Source organism: Cariama cristata, unplaced genomic scaffold (genome assembly GCF_000690535.1).
Source record: "Cariama cristata isolate BGI_N322 unplaced genomic scaffold, ASM69053v1 scaffold3240, whole genome shotgun sequence".
Classification (NCBI taxonomy): domain Eukaryota; kingdom Metazoa; phylum Chordata; class Aves; order Cariamiformes; family Cariamidae; genus Cariama; species Cariama cristata.
In genome coordinates, this window is record NW_009593910.1 from 57582 (window position 1) to 73786 (window position 16205).

A 16205-nucleotide genomic window follows, 5' to 3' on the forward strand; every position below is an offset into this window, starting at 1 on the left:
CTACTAAATGGTCACCAGAGATGCACAGACAGAAGTAAAAGTTTACTGCCAGAATCCTCAGTTGCTCTATCCCCTGATCTTTTTATGTCTCTCTTACCTACACAACCTACACAAAAAAATAAGTAACTGGTGACTAGTACGTCATGGCTCAAAAAATCGACCCGTTCATCACTGAAACCACAAGGGTTCAATGATCTGCTGATGCTGCATCTGAACACAGCAGGGCTGTCCTCCAACAGACCACGGTAACAGGATAGCACTGTTGACTTGATACCCAGCAGCGCCTCAGATCTCTTCATTTGCCTACAGCTCCCAACTGTCATCTTTCAAGGGACAAGCAAACAGAACGGCATCTCCCCTCCTCCTCGTTCCAGCTTGCAAAAACAAATAAAAGCAACAGGCACTCACAGCTTAACTTGGTTACTCCTATACTTCCTGAAAAGCATCTTCAGTTCTTTCTGCATAAGTGCTTTAATTAAATTAGAGTTGATTTCATAACTTAAAATTATGAAACTCTATACTGTGTCCTGTAAATGTTTCAACAGTACACTTCAATCTGCAGCCATAATGCTCACATACTAGATGTTGTGACTAGCAGGAGATTCACAAATGCATCATCATATATTCAGCTTATCACCTTTGATGCAGGGTTTCTATTCCAAAATCCCTACAAGCTAACAAAGCAAGAGAGGGAATACAACGAGTATATCCTCCATTTATATGAATGGCGGATGAAGGTATACCGAAGGGGTATTTAGGTACCTAAATACAACATCTGGGGTTAGGGACAGGAAGGCGGCAACAAAAAAGTTGGTGAATAGAAGTTACATTTAAATCACAGGGCAGACATGCGCCACAACATGCCTCAGGATCTTTCTCACACAGCTGTGAAAACTGAGCACTTGGTCAGAGCTTCCCTTTTGTCCTGCATGCTTTAATTTTCTTCACATGGCAGCCAGGAAACATGAATAGATTTGTGTGTTTGGATCCAGCCCAAGGAGGAGCTGGGACACAGCTATGACACCCACTCACATCCACCACCTCGAAAATCAGTTTACATTTTGCCATTTAGATACTGACTGAGAAACATCTTGACTTTCTTGTAATATCTAGGCGTGGTATTTCAAGAGGAATGTTACTGCCATTCCCATGCAAGTAGAAGTCTTATATAAAGCCAAGGTTCAGAAAAATTAGCAGTCCTGCTCATAACTGCAGTGGTATTTTCTTCTCTTTCACTAATCACAAGCAGGTACATAAGACCATACACCCTGCATATGACCCAGTTACTTCATCTGGTTGGTTTAAGTTTTATGAATAAGATAAAACAATTAATAGAAAAGCCAAGGACAACAGTTCCTTATTTCCAAGTGACTGTTAGTACCAACCCTAACAGTGCTGGACACAGATGAACAGTACAGCTAAGAAATGCCCATCTTCACGTATGTCATCTTTTGTGACTTCTCTTCTATAGAGTTCACAAACAGCAATGACACATACTTGACTTCGGAGCTGGTGAATAAACAAAGTAAGCAGCTAGTTTTCAAATATTTCCTCTGGTTTGTCTTCTAATTTTATATTGTTAGTCCCAAGATACTCACTTTGTATTTCGTATACTGTTTTACAAATAAAAGGAATTGTCTTTAGGGAACCTGATAGTTAAGTCAGGTTTCCTTTATCTTTGGCTCACAATACCATTACTACAATGTGAAGGAACAATGAAGAAAGGGAAGGAATATCTTCAGGTCACTTAGTGGCATATCTGTAAAAAGGTTGAGTTCGTTTCTTCCAAAACAAACATTCAAATGACAAAATCCAGGATAAACAGAACCTGTGGCATTAGCCTGGCAGAAGTATGACTAAGTTGTCTTCATGGCAGAGAGGACCCAACTGCAGAGCAGCATGAGGCACACCAGCAGAGCAGGCAATGGGATTGTCATCAAGGCACTAGTAATGTGAGCACCATTGGAAGCACAAAATTAACATATCTCACACACATAGGGACGACTGTTCCCAGAAATAGCTCAAAAAAAGTGAAAAGAATAAGTTACAAAATATTTTATCATTATTAAAGCTGTATAACCTTCTCTGAATATTATGTATGCATTTTTGAAGCACTCATCACAAGGACAAAATGGTGCAAGACCAACGCAGTGTAGATTTCCCTTTTCCTTTTTATATTCAGTGGAATATAAAGAATCACTGTAAGCTCTAAGAGGCCTGACTATACATTTAAGTGAAAATTTTGTTGGAACAAGGCATTTCAATCACTGTAAGTAAATGATAAAAATCTTGGTATTGAATGGAAACCACTTTCCCCAGACTCTATAAATGCATACTCTTAGGTGTTTAATTACAGCAGGATTTGCACTGGTACGCTGTTGCTGTGAAGTAGAAAAGGAAGAAAGAAGCAATACAACTGTTGACAGCAAAATAGAGTATTGTATTTTACTTCCACTGGAGTTAATGACAAAACTTCCTGACCCTACTGAAGTCAGCTGATTTTATACAAAACAAGAAGATGAATCGCTGAAATATCACCTGGAAAAGCACGTAAGTATTACTGATTAAACAGTTTGTATTTAACAGGAAATGTCATTCCATTTCCATTGTTGGAATTTCAAAAATATTTTAGAAAAAAGTATCAGCTGTCTCAACAGTCATCAGTACCATTTACATTTATAGAAACACCAAGATCAATCCATCTTAAAAAAATATGTAAGAAATTAAAAGTTCTAACAAAGTTTAATCATTCCAGTCTTCCTTTAATTGAGCTCCAGCATCAGCCTGCAGATGTCATCAGGAGACTTTAACAGTGGTCTTGTTAGTTGCTCGTTAGTTAATAAGACAACACTTGAAAGGTGCTCACAATGTGCTACAACACATTTCCTCTTGGCAAGATATACTTTGATACTTAAGTAATGGAATTAAATGGAATTTACTGCAGTAAACCAAGAATTCATTCTGCTTCTCCTGCTGTGATCCCACTCCCACTGCAACCAGGTCAACCTATTTAATTCCTCAAGTAAGTCAGGCAGCAGGAAAGATTTATTTTTGCACCAGTTTTAGTTCACACACAGTAAATGCAGCCAGGTACTACAGCTCCTTATTTGTAAAGTCAAGGAGAAAGACAAAAGTTTTGCTGCTGGTTCTTTGCAAAATTGCTCTGCTTCTGTTCGGACTTCTGAGTTGCACTGTAGCATGACTTTACTCAGTTATTTGCGAAACGAATTGATTTGTGTTCCAATATTTCCATTGTAAAGAAAATCCTTTCCTTGTATTCTTTGTGTATTAAGTAACAATACAAAAATGCTTTTTACCTAATAAAACATTAAAGGAAAAAGGAAATGTCGTCTTTGGAAACTGACATAAACGCCTATCTACCGTAACAGTGGCAGTATCCTGTTCTATGTGGAACAACGTAGATTTTAAAGATTACTAGCCAGGTAGACTTTGAACAATTTTTCCTGGCAATTTAATAAAACTCTTCAAATAAGACAGACAAGTACAGGGTTTGTATTTAAAGTGCTCTTTATCTGATGCAGCAAGTATTTGGCCGGTATCCTTCTGGTCTCTAAGTATCACTTCACAGATTATTAAGGGTGAGGGAGGGGAAAGCAGAACAAACTGTTCTAAGTTGTAGCTCTTCATGAAATAGACCTCAGTACCAGGTGGTACAGTACTACCAAAGCATACAACAAACCCAGCCTTTGTGGTTGAAACATTACCATGCACACATGTTCTTGCCACAATCTGAAGAGAAGGCAGATGTTAGTGCCTGGGATTTGCAATCTCCTGCAGTTAGAAAGCAAGCTGAGGGACCAGAAAACTCACTGAAGAAAAAAGCAGCAATCAAATAAACGCACGGCGAATGTCCATGGGGCGGCCCCGGCTGGGTCTAGGTGGAAACCTGTCATTGGGACCAGCTCGTCCTGGAAGTGTAGGGTTTGCTCCAGGCAAGGAACCAATTGGGTCAAAATGTGGTCTGAATGGAGGAAACTGGCCTGGTGCTTCTCCTGGGCCAGGAATGAGTGAGTTAATTGGGTCTCCAACATATGGAAGTGTTGGTCTTTCATCATATTCTCCACCAATGATCATTGGGGGATAGATCGGGTTTGATGGGAATGGGTTGGGAGGAAAGGGATTAGGATAGAATGGGTTGGGATGAAAGGGGATTGGATGAGGTGTAGGGGGCAGAAACATCATATGCCTCCATCTCAGGGCCTCCTTCTTCTGTTTCAGCTTTTTCTTGTATAGCTGCAGACAGAAACAAAGGCATGTGAAAGCTCTGTAAGTGCTTCGCATTCCAGCTTCAGCATTGCATTCAGTTCTGCGGCCCTTCTCAGAAAAGCACTCCTCATCAGTCTGAAAACACACAACAGCAACTCCCCTGCCTGCCAAAGACCAAACACAGCATCTCTGGAAGACCTCTAACCCACGATTTGGGCATGCACCATGCAACTTGTTGATGCTCTTTTCTCCTACTCCAACCGAACTCAACATGTGTACACAGAACACTACACTTTTAAACTAAAATTTAACTCAAAGTTACTGCCTCCCAAGTCTATGCTTTATTCTCAAATTAGCCCATGGAGACTCATCTCAGAGAGATTACATAAAAAAAGCCACCTACTTCTTTCCAGTCTGTGTCACGAGGCCTTGCCATAGGATCTACAAAGAGAAGCAAAAATTAAGAAGAGTAATCTATTTTACTTTTAAGTAGCATTCATGCCACAGATGCCCACAGCTTTGTCAGAACTTCCAGAAGAATCAAGACATTAAAAAACACTTTTGGTCAATACATTTTTCATAAAGAAAATATACCTCAAAAAAAGATAAAGCTCCAGGACCGTTCAATAGGCAATCTACTTGCACACCCATTCTACATAAATCATCATCTCCAAAAGTTACTGAATACGTCGACAAATACCAGAAACACTGTCCCCAGCTTTGACTTCTGACAGCACTTCTCTTGATCACCTTATTTCTCCAATCTCTTGTGAGAAATTATAGCAGGAATATCTCTTCCCTCCACTTCCCAATATCTGCAATAGCCAGTACATCAAGGTAGCCAGGGAAACAGATGAAAACATGGAAAGTCTGCATCCCACAATGGGAAGAACTATGTGGTCCGTTAGTAATGGCTCAGCAGATTGTCACCAGTTTTCCTGGCAGAAAACTGCACATCCACCTGAATTACACCTGACCAACTGTACTTGTTAGCATCACAAATGACTGCATTTACTCAGAGTGTTCAAAAATCAGAAGTGGTTGCCTGAGGAGCCTCTTATCAAAAATCCATCAGACCTAATCTCTCTGTTCACATGAGAATGTAGTTAGAAAAACGTGTGTCTCAACATTACCTCGGAAATCTCGCAGATACATAAACCTCCATAGAAGCTGGTCATTTGAAGCTGTGTAAAGGTCACGGCAAACAGCAGAGAGAGAGATGAGTGAACGGACATCCAGAAGTCTGAAAATCCGAAGCTTGAGCTCAAGAGGAAGGACCACTAACCCAAACACATCTGGCAGGTTCAGAGCTACAAAGTGGAGAAAACAGAAGCATTACTTCAGGGGTGCAGAGTTTACTATCTCTTGAAGACCCTAAAAGAAAGAAAGGACATTATAATCTTTCCCTTAAATCATTTCCCTTTGATGCCGGAGCTACATCACTTTTCTCAGAAAGTACTGTGACGTGACTTCTTATAAAACAGATTTCTTGCAACTCTAAGTACATTTACAGAGTCCACAAAATAGGGCAAATGGCACTTTATACTGACCACTACTGGCCACTACCACTAAGACACATTCCACACACCTAACTGTTTATAGGCTACAGAACAAAGGAGTAAGTAAAGGAAAAAACCAACTTGCCCGATTTCATGAGCCCACAAAAAACACATTAAATACAGAGCACATGCTTCACATAAAACCGTTCTACACTGAAGCCTAGAGAGAATTCCATTGAATAGTCTTCAGAACACAAAGCAGAGACCTTTTATGGCAATATTTATGCAGAGAAAGCCTGGCTTCCCATTGCTCCAGAAAGACCAGCTTGGGTTACTTCCTACCATCCTTTCCAAACCCTCAATGACCAGTTACTGAGAAGATTATTCCTGAGATTAGACTTCCAAATATGATGCTATATAAATTTTTCTGCTTTGGCAAAGAAATGGACCAAAACTATAGAACTACCACCACAAAACTGGTATGATTTTCTCATCACTAAGTGTGGAAAACAGCCACTCTACTTCAGTCTCTTAAGTGAGACTAGAGCAATCAAAACTTAAAATCAGGAAATTATCATTATATTAACATTTTCTAAGATACAAAATTAATATAATTTATTTAGACTGTATAAGCTACTTTATGCTTACTCTTTATATACCTATCACTGAACACCTGTTTCTAACACTTCTCCTTCAAGGCTTTAGATAGACCTCCTTCATTCCATCCTCAAAAATGAAGTACCATCTCTAATTGTAAATATTTTCTCTCACCTTGTCGGGCAGCAGCCAGAAGAGAGTAAACCAGCTGGTCTTTGAAGAGACGGGATAGTTTCTGAAGGTCTTTGTAAACACCTGCAACCTTTTCTATCAAAGAAGAGAGGTAAAAAGCTTAACTTCAGGAGGTTATAATGCAAAAATTATGTAAGAGCAGAAGAATTATGTTTTCTTATAAGCAGAACTATAATCTGCTTGTAATCTTGATGGGAGCAGCTCTGCAGCTAGTGTGTAACAATCATGCAATAAGCAAGTCACCGACAAACTACAGACCAGTTCCATGGTCAGGCTAGGCTTTCCTTTGGCCTTAAAAGGCACCATTAAGAGAAATATTTGAGTTCTTCAGAAACAAACTGACTCTCAAGCTGCCAGAGCTTCCTTTATCAGATTTCAAAGCTCATGTGTAACATGCACCTATGTAGTAAATGCCTATAATATTCATTTTTCTGACAGGAATGTTTTTCCCTTCTATTCTCTGAAGAAAGATGAGCCAGAAGACTCTACTGTTATATCAGACACATTTCAGTGCTCAGTTAATTCTAAAGCCTTTTGGCTGGACAGCAGTGACTAGGGCTACCCAGGACACAGTGCAGGACACTGAGTCAGCCTCAGTTGCCAACAAAGCAGTTCGTATACTTCAGAGAATAAAAGGCTAGTCAGGTCTGTGCTCACAAGCATCCGCATCTATCTGCCCTTCTCTCCTCCCCTGCTTTAGTTTTCCCTCTCATTTTGGCAACCTGGGAGAGAGCTATGAGGTCAGGACATGTTTTCCGATAAAAAGAATATAACAATTATGGTGCCACAACAAGAGTGCAGGTACCATCAGCCTCTGAAGTCCTGAGCTGCTAGGCAGAAAGGCAGTATAATCCAGCATTGCTGCCCCAAAGATTCACACACATGCTTAGGACCTCATAAATAACAGGCATATGGACCAAAGGATGACTTGGACTTTGCAAGGTTCTTACCTTACACTGTTAACCCAAGAAATTCAAAATTCAAATTGTTTTAATAACAAAATGTGAGTAAATGGCTACACTCTGAATTCCTTTTACCACAAAGCTATGACTAACCTAAATGGTAACCACATTTTTATCCTTTTTGTGCTATTCTGTACCTATTTGGTCCTCTACTGAAGTATAAGCTTACGCACTGTATCACTACTTTACTTTTCAGTTTACTACTATAATCACAGCTCAATCATACCTGGCTCCTGAAAGCAAACAAAGGATGCTGGCAATAGCTGTATTCTCTTAACACCTTTAATCTCTTTGTTGATTTTTAATGTTGCTGCAAATATAAAGAAAAAAAAGACATTTCAAAATTTAAAATACATTGAGAGATGACAAACACCACCTCATTACTGCCTCACCCTTTGGAGGTGTTTTACTTTCCTCCTTTACCAGATCCCCTCAAGGAAAATACCCAACTATAGCAAGCAGCTGGACAAATAAAGATTTCAGAAAAATAAAATGGAACTTAAAATAGCAGGCAATAAACAAAGATCTTGGTGACAGAAACCAAGCATTGCCTTCAATAATTCCATCACATGGAAAGAGATGTAACACAGTGAAAATGTGCTATGGATGTCATCTATCTGGACTTCTGTAAGGCCTTTGACATGGTCCCCCACAACATCCTTCTCTCTAAATTGAAGACATATGGATTTGATGGGTGGACTGTTCGCTGGACAACAAATTGTTTGAATGGTTGCATCCAGAGGGTAGTGGTCAATGGCTCAACATCCAAATGGAGATCGGTGACAAGTGGTGTCCCTCAGCAGTCTGTACTGTGACCAGTGCTGTTTAATATTTTCATCAATGACACAGACAGCGGGATCGCATGCCCCCTCAGTGAGTCTGCAGATGATACCAAGCTGAGTGCTGCAGTTGATATGTCTGAGGGATGGGATGTCATCCAAAGGGACCTGGACAAGCTTGAGAAGCGGGCCTATGTAACCCTCATGAGCTTCAACAAGGTCAAGTGTAAGGTCCTGCATCTGGGTGGGGGCAATCCCAAGTATCAATACAGGCTGGGGGATGATGTGATTGAGAACAGCCCCATGGAGAAGGACTTGAGGGTAACTGGTAGACGAAAACCTGGGCATGACCCAGCAATGTGCGACTGCAGCCCAGAAGTCAAACCGCATCCTGGGCTGCATGAAAAGCAGCGTGACCAGCAGGTCGAGGGAGGGGATTCTCCCCCTCTACTCTGCTCTCATGAGACCCCCCCCGAAGTACTGCCTTCAGCTCTGGGGGCCCCAACACAAGACAGACATGGACCTATTGGAGTGAGTCCAGAGGAGGCCATGAAGATGATCAGAGGGCTGGAGCACCTCTCCTGTGAAGAAAGGCTGAGAGAGTTGGGGTTGTTCAGCATGGAGAAGAGAAGGCTCCGGGGAGACCTTCAATGCAGCCTTTCAGTACTTACAGGGGACTTATAAGAATGATGGGGACAGACTTTTTAGCAAGGCCTGTTGAGACAGGACAAGGGCTAATGGTTTTAAACTAAAGGAAGGTAGATTCCAACTAGATATAAGAAAGAAATTTTTCACAATGAGGGTGGTGAAACACTGGAACAGGTTGCTCAGAGGGGTGGCAGATGCCCCATCCCTGGACACATTCAAGAACAGGCTGGACAGGGCTCTGAGCAACCTGATCGAGCTGAAGATGTCCCTGCTCATTGCAGGGGGCTTGGACTAGATGACTCTTAAAGGTCCCTTCCAACCCAAAGCATTCTATGATTCTAAAAGAGGTATACAGAGACCCACTATTATAACCCAGTCATTAAAGAAATATTAGCTAGAGAAAGGCTCAACAAGCATTCTATATGAACACTATACGCATGGTAGTTATAACACTGTCCTAAATCTAACCTTAACCTGACTTGGTTAAAAGATTTGATCAGAATGTGTACAGTTTCTGAGAAAACATATGTGCTTACACGAATCGGCATAATCAGTTACAGGTTTTACAAATAAGAAATTTAATCAAAGATGTCTTGACATTAGAATCAAGTCCCAATTTAATATTGGTTCTGTAAAAAATGTGGAATTGCTTAAATGCTAAATAAAATATGAAAAAGAAAGAAAGAAAGAAAAAAGGACAAACACTAAACCTCCAAAAAACCACCAAGTGATATGGAAGTGGCTTCCCTAGACTTCCCTAAATCTTCTGGACTGAATAGCTTAAAATAAATACAATTTTTGAGACCACAGTTAAACTGTTAGTGTGCTACCCGAAATATTATACATTAAAGCTAAAGATTACATAGTCTGGAAGTTGTTCATAAGTCTTGCAAAGAACATGAGACAAGATAAAATATTGTAGATGGAGCAAATCTTCTTTTAATGCTTGGCAATGTACACTAAAGTTCCTATGAAATGAGACAAGAAACAGATTTCTACAACATTGCAATGAAAATTGCAGCTGAATCCCCTAAAGATTGATCTGTTATGATTAGAGGGAGAGAAACAGTTAACACAGAGACAGGAAATGCCAAGAATATTCAGTATCGGGAAGTGGCATCTCTTCCACCTCAGCAACCTGGATAATCAAGGTGCAGTTCTAAAGAGAGTGTACAAAAACACATTTAAGTTTTCTCTTGCTAAACAATGGTGATATTTAGCAATGTTCATCCAGGATAAAACCTTGACTAACTTACCATTAATAGCAACAAGATCTCCCAAAGGCACACAAGTCAAACCAGCAGAACCTTCTTCACAAAGGGGATGTGTGTACTGTAGTTTATAAACACCATTCCCTCTCCATTTCTCTGGCATAGACACTGCCTTGGCTTCTGTCCCCTAATGCAAAAGAGATAACACACTACCATACTTTAGCAATGTACCAAGACTGAGAGGTGAAAAGAAGAGGATTAAAAGTTAGGAAATGCCAGAATGCTGCTTGCAATTCAACTCTTAGTTTAGTCCCAATGCACATGACGACACAGACTATAACTGTGTAATTATATACTATGTTCCTCAAGACTAACAGCAAATCTAAGGTGATTTTTAGTAATTTTTTGTCCTGTCCCAGTTTCTGACAGGAAAAGTTGCTCAGCAAGCATTCAACATCTATTTCTTTGAGACATGTACTTCATTCTGTCATCTACTCCAGCATTTCGACAGTTCCTGCATGGATGTTAATTTGCTGCATGAAAAACAGGTTATTGCTCCTTTTCTGTGAGCTTACAATGTCTGACAGGGCTTGAAGAATCATAGCTTGAAATTAATTCGAAAATCTGAGTGGACTAACAGTTTTTCCTTTCAAGTTCAGTATGAAAAGGCTCCGATGGAATCTAAGAGGGGGATACAATATAACCACAAGTACAATATGACTCTCTTTCTTTCCTCTTAAATCTGCACAGTTGTCATCTTCCCTACTTCCAAGCCTACTCATTGACACAAACAAAATTTCTTCCCAGTGGCAAATGTATTCTTCAGATAGAATTTCAGGCAATGGGAATGCAATTACCTTAGTAGATTTATTAAACTGGTATTGGTCAACCAGACACTGTGCTGGTTTTGGCTGGGATAGAGTTAACTTTCTTCATAGTACCTAGTATGAGGCTATGTTTTGGATTTGTGCTGCAAACAGTGTTGATAATGCTGGGTCCTAGTAAGGCTGAAGACTGAAAGAACATGGGGTCAGGCCTCTTCTCTCAGACCTAAAAGCTGCTCTAGTCCTTAGCCTCAAGGCTTACTCGTCAGGGAAATTAGAGAAGCTGATAATTCAGCAGTCCCTACTGCTGACTGACATATGCAAAGGCAGAAGCAGACCTTCAGATGCATCTCGTATCACGCACTTCCATGACATTCCACAGCTATCTCATATCAAGAAATTTCCTCTTTGGTTGTGCACCTACCTGAGGTACATAGCCTGTCTCCATCATGAGAAGATGTACTAGAACGATCAAGGCATCAGTGGCACTGGTACACTCAGCAGAAAGGTAGAGCATCTCTAAGGAATGTGGTATTTCACCATCAGCAGCTTCACTGCACAGCATGGGTTCAGAGGGATAGGAACCTGTACCTTCTTCCAGGTCAACATCTTCTGGGACTAATCCAGAAGGAAATTCTAGGCTGGATCCTGCCTGCAAGGGAAAGCAAAACATACCTTCGTTCAGAAAATTACACCTCTATATACATCAACGTTATTCATCTGCTTATTCCAGTCCTCACAGGCACCAAGTCTACTCTACTGATTTCCCATACAAGTTGTACGGATTCGTTACACCTCCATTTTCTAGCATCCCAGATGGAGACTGGGATTATACACATAGCCTCTGCATTTTTTTATATTTATAGTTCAAGCCCTTCATAAAATGGTCTGTCATTTTATTGCATATACTACTTGAAGACAAAGTGATAATAATATATTAAACCTTCATCAGAATTTTCACAACATACACAGAACAATTTACTCACTATAGTATCACCGTTTATTTAAATTTAGCCAACATGCATGGCAAGTAAACAAAATGATAACTCAGACTGCTTAGAAACACAATAGGCCTAAAGAGCTGGGAAAAAAAAATCATCAATGGAGTGTACCTGCTGCCACTTGACAAGGACTGTGGTTTTATTGTGGCTTCCTTTCTTCTACCAAAATCATACCATATTACTACGTTCACTGATAAAACTACCCACGGATACATTTAAAAAAAAGTAGTGAATGAAAACGATAAGTAGATTTACTTAAGGGAAGGATTAAGAAATGGAAAAGAAGAGTTCAATGGAGCCATAGCTACTTCTCCCCCACATCCATGCCCAATGGCACAAGACACCCTCATGTTTGTATCAGGCTGGCATGGCCACCTACCTGTGGAACTTCCCTTCTGTCATTAACAGCAATGCACATGGCCTCAGTTAAACAGATTTTCAGACATCTAGAGCTCTCCTACAATGGCTCTTAGTTGCTTAGAAATTTTCCTGCCATCTTTCACTACAATTTTGGAGGAAGATGTGAAAATCTTTCATCTTACCTTCGAATATTAAATGAAACAGATACTTCTGCACAGGTTACTATGGTCTGACAGACAGACATAAGGAGCGTGCATGTCCATAGCACCATGTAAGGATTATTGCTCCTGACAAGAATCAATGGGGCAACGGTCCAACTACATTTTCTTTCATTACTTACAATTCTTTTTATCCTAAATCTTAATTTTCATATGTTAAAATAATATTTTTAGGAGACCACTGATCCATATTCCTCATACAAAGGTTGTAGTAAGGAACATTTTGTATTTGAAATTAGTTCTAAAACAAAAAACTACTTGCTTCGAAAGAATGTTGGAAGACAGCATCTTCCCAGCTTCTCATGCTCCTGCCTAAAAAGGACAGGATCATGTAATGAAACAGGCCATGGCACTAGGCTGTACCTGCAGAGCCTCCTCTAGGGAGGTTCCATTCACCACAGGACCCAGCAGTTGGTGGGAGCTGTTATCTGCTTAATGATTGCAGGTATTGTCATACACAAACCAAACCACTGAGTAACATGCAAAAAAATGTGCCTGTTAGCTGCATGAAGCATACAGGGTCATACAGATGTACATCTACAAAGTATGAGGCAGGAGCTATCGCAGCAACACAACCTCCACACACAAGAAAGACACGGCTCACTCTATGGGAGACTGTCTGAATCATACGGAACTGTTATCACCCATTAGAAATAAATTATGTACTTGTCTTGTGAGCAGTTGTCCTGGTTTGGCTAAAACAGGATTATTTCTCCTTTCAGAGTTTTTCTTTCACTTAAGTTTCTTCTAAGTAACTATGAGAACCAAGGCCACTGCTGGTCCTCTTTTGTTAAGCAACTAAAAAGTCATAAAAGGGTCGCACCTGCGGAAGAGTGCAGATGGGACAGGTGACCAAAACCTGACCAACGAGGTATTCCGTCCCATCCACGTCATCCCCAGTATAAAGCTAAGGGATCATGAGGGTCATTCTCTCTTCTTTCATGGCTGGCATCCCTGTGGGACCCTGCTCATTCTCCTGCCTCCAACCCTGAATCTGTGCATTCCTGAATCTGGTTCCTGTTGGCTGCAGAGTCCAGTCCGGGACATCTGGGTGCCCCTCCAAGTGAAAGCAAACTGTGGCCTGCACTCTGATGCCACAGGAATAGAGAAGAACGCGTTAGCGATGTCAGTGGTGACATACCACTTGGCTGCCTTTGACTCCAGTTCATAGCGAAGTTCTAGCATGTCTGGCATGGCAGCACTCATGGATGGTGTAACTTCATTTAGGCCATGACAGTCCACTGTCAGTCTCCATTCCCTGTTATACTTTTGCACTGGCCATATAGGACTGTTAAAGGGTGAGCGAGTCTTACTAATCACGCCCTCATTTTCTAATTGTCAGATCAGTTTATGAATGGGGATCAGGGAATCTCAGTTTGTGCGATATCGTTGTCGGTGCACCATTTTGGTAGCAATTGGCACTCTTCAACCCTTAGCAGCCCACAACAGAAGAGTCCTCTGAGAGGCCAGGCAAGGTAGACAGCTGTTTAATATCATCAGTCTCTACAGCTGCTATTTTAAGGACCCAAAAGGGTATCGGTGGGTCTTTCGTATACTGAGACCCTTTTATGAGTTTTTACTTGCTTAATAAAAGAGGGCCAGCAGTGGCCTTAGTTCTCATAGGGGTAAGTATAAACATGGGCCTCTGCATACCAATACTACTGATACTTCAGTAGCAACTACAAACATCAAGCATTATCCGGTCTGAAAAGCTGTCAGTGTCTGAAAAACATGCAGGTGTACTTTCAGAAAGTGCAGTTACCTAGAAGAAACTTAACTGAAAGAAAAACTCCTGAAAGGAGAAATAATCCTATTTCAGCCAAACCAGGACAGCAGTGTTTCCAACAGGCAGTGCTTATTGCATTTGTTCAGTACCTAGAATCAGTTTCCTCAAGAAGACAGCACTGAGGCAGGTAAGAAACATAATCTTAATTTCCTTCTGGAAAGTGCATGTTCCAGCAAAAACATTCAATTCTGTAAATATGTCAGACCTGAAATATCTTGAGGTCTCTGAACTAGCTTATGTCACAGCTAATAGACAATGAACAGAGACAAATTTCCACCCGAATAACTGGCTCGATATCAGACAAGGAGCCAAATATTCTGAAGAGATTCTCTACTATATAGTAGAGCAACTGACACAACACACTTTCTTTTTTGTCTTGTCTTACAGATGGCAATTCTCATGTACTTACCCTCTCATCACTCTTTTGAACTTCCACTGGAGCTTTCTGGTTGTCAGATTGCTCATTCTGCCCTTCTTCTTTTGGACTGCTGGCCTGACTTTTGTTGGGGATCAAGGTGGATGGCTCATGACCATTCTGAAGTGGGGGAGGAGCAGAAGAAGAAGGAGGTAGGTTGGGTTGTCCATCTGCTTCTTCTAGTAATAAGCATATCAAATCACCAGAAACAATCCCATATGAAGCTAAGGTCTTCTGATCTTCTGTGAGAGCATCTTTTCTGTTCAATGTTATTGAAAACTCAGTATCAGAACTGTAAAATAAAAAAGTAAGGAAATATGGTTGGCCGCAGTGGGTAACTGCACGCAGAGGTATAGTTAGAAATACATACTGCTTACTACAATACGCTGTGGGTTTTAATCCATTAATAATTAGCTATATATTAAAGGAAGAGTGAGGAAAAAAATGATATGAAATTATTTCCCCCATGTTTCTCTCCCAGTACGTTTTAAGTAGCCGTAGCTGCTTGCTAGGTATAACTTCATTTACAATAATTGCTCATAAAACAGTTATGAAGGAAAGCAAACAATTGCCCTCCAAATTAGAAGATATCACACCTAGCAAAACAAGCTTCAAATAAACTACTGGCTGAGATTATTTAAAAACAAGATAGGGTTGCAGACTCAAACGTCTTGCTTGCTCATTAAGCAAAACATTAATCTCAAAAGGTCAGCAGCTGCCCTACACAAAGCTAGTTGCAAACGAGGGTAATAAGAAAAGATGCTTCAGGGCAAGCACTTAAAAAAAAATCAAACAGAAATGAAACTGGTTAGCACAGAAGCGGCTATCCAGTATCAGCTATAAAACACACCCACTGTGGCAAGACAAACAGCAACTTCAGATTTCTCCAGCCCACACTGCTACGCAGCGCAGTGCAGGGCTATCAAATGTGCATTTCACCAGTGAAATATTAGTACATCATACCCAATTAAAGGTTTGTGAATACAAACCCTTTAGCCACCATCAGAAAACGACCCCCTTCTGTAGGCATTTCTTAAATTGACTTTGCAGACTTTACTTTCCCGTAAAAGCTGTCATGAGTTCTTCACAGATAAAACGTTTAGAAAATTTAAACCCAGAGATTCTCTAAGAAGCCTGCAAAACTATAAAACTGACACCCTACGGCCATTTCGTCACGTAAAGGCCACACCGAAAGTTATGTCAGGTCTGACTAAGCTGCAATCCGTATTTCACAGCTGAGCATTTCCCAAACTAAGTTTTACTTTCCAGTTCTGCAGTGACCGGCCGGGAAACAAAACTCACCGACACCTGACGTGAGCTGGCTCCAAAAACACAGGACCTGCGGGAAGGCGCTCAGCTGGGGCCTCAACAAGCCTTGCACGAGCTTTAGCAACGTGTCCCCGTGAACCGGGTAAAACCTCCAGGCTGGCAATCTTTTAACCCTCCGTGATGCGTTACCCAGCCCCCGGGGGGGAGGCCCGGTGTC

At 40.8% G+C, this 16205-nt stretch overlaps 1 protein-coding gene across 1 annotated transcript; it reads right to left on the reverse strand.

The window, feature by feature from the left end:
- Window positions 1-2741: 2741 nt before the first annotated feature.
- On the reverse strand, window positions 2742-15722 carry FBXO7 (F-box protein 7). Its single transcript, XM_009695921.1, has 9 exons — window positions 15709-15722; window positions 14714-15011; window positions 11364-11591; window positions 10161-10302; window positions 7704-7787; window positions 6498-6590; window positions 5361-5537; window positions 4631-4668; window positions 2742-4254 (listed from the first exon to the last, which is right to left on the reverse strand). The coding sequence occupies exons 1-9, from the start codon at window positions 15720-15722 to the stop codon at window positions 3850-3852; spliced, it is 1479 nt and encodes a 492-aa protein (XP_009694223.1). The 3' UTR covers window positions 2742-3849.
- Between the last annotated feature and the right edge of the window lie 483 nt (window positions 15723-16205).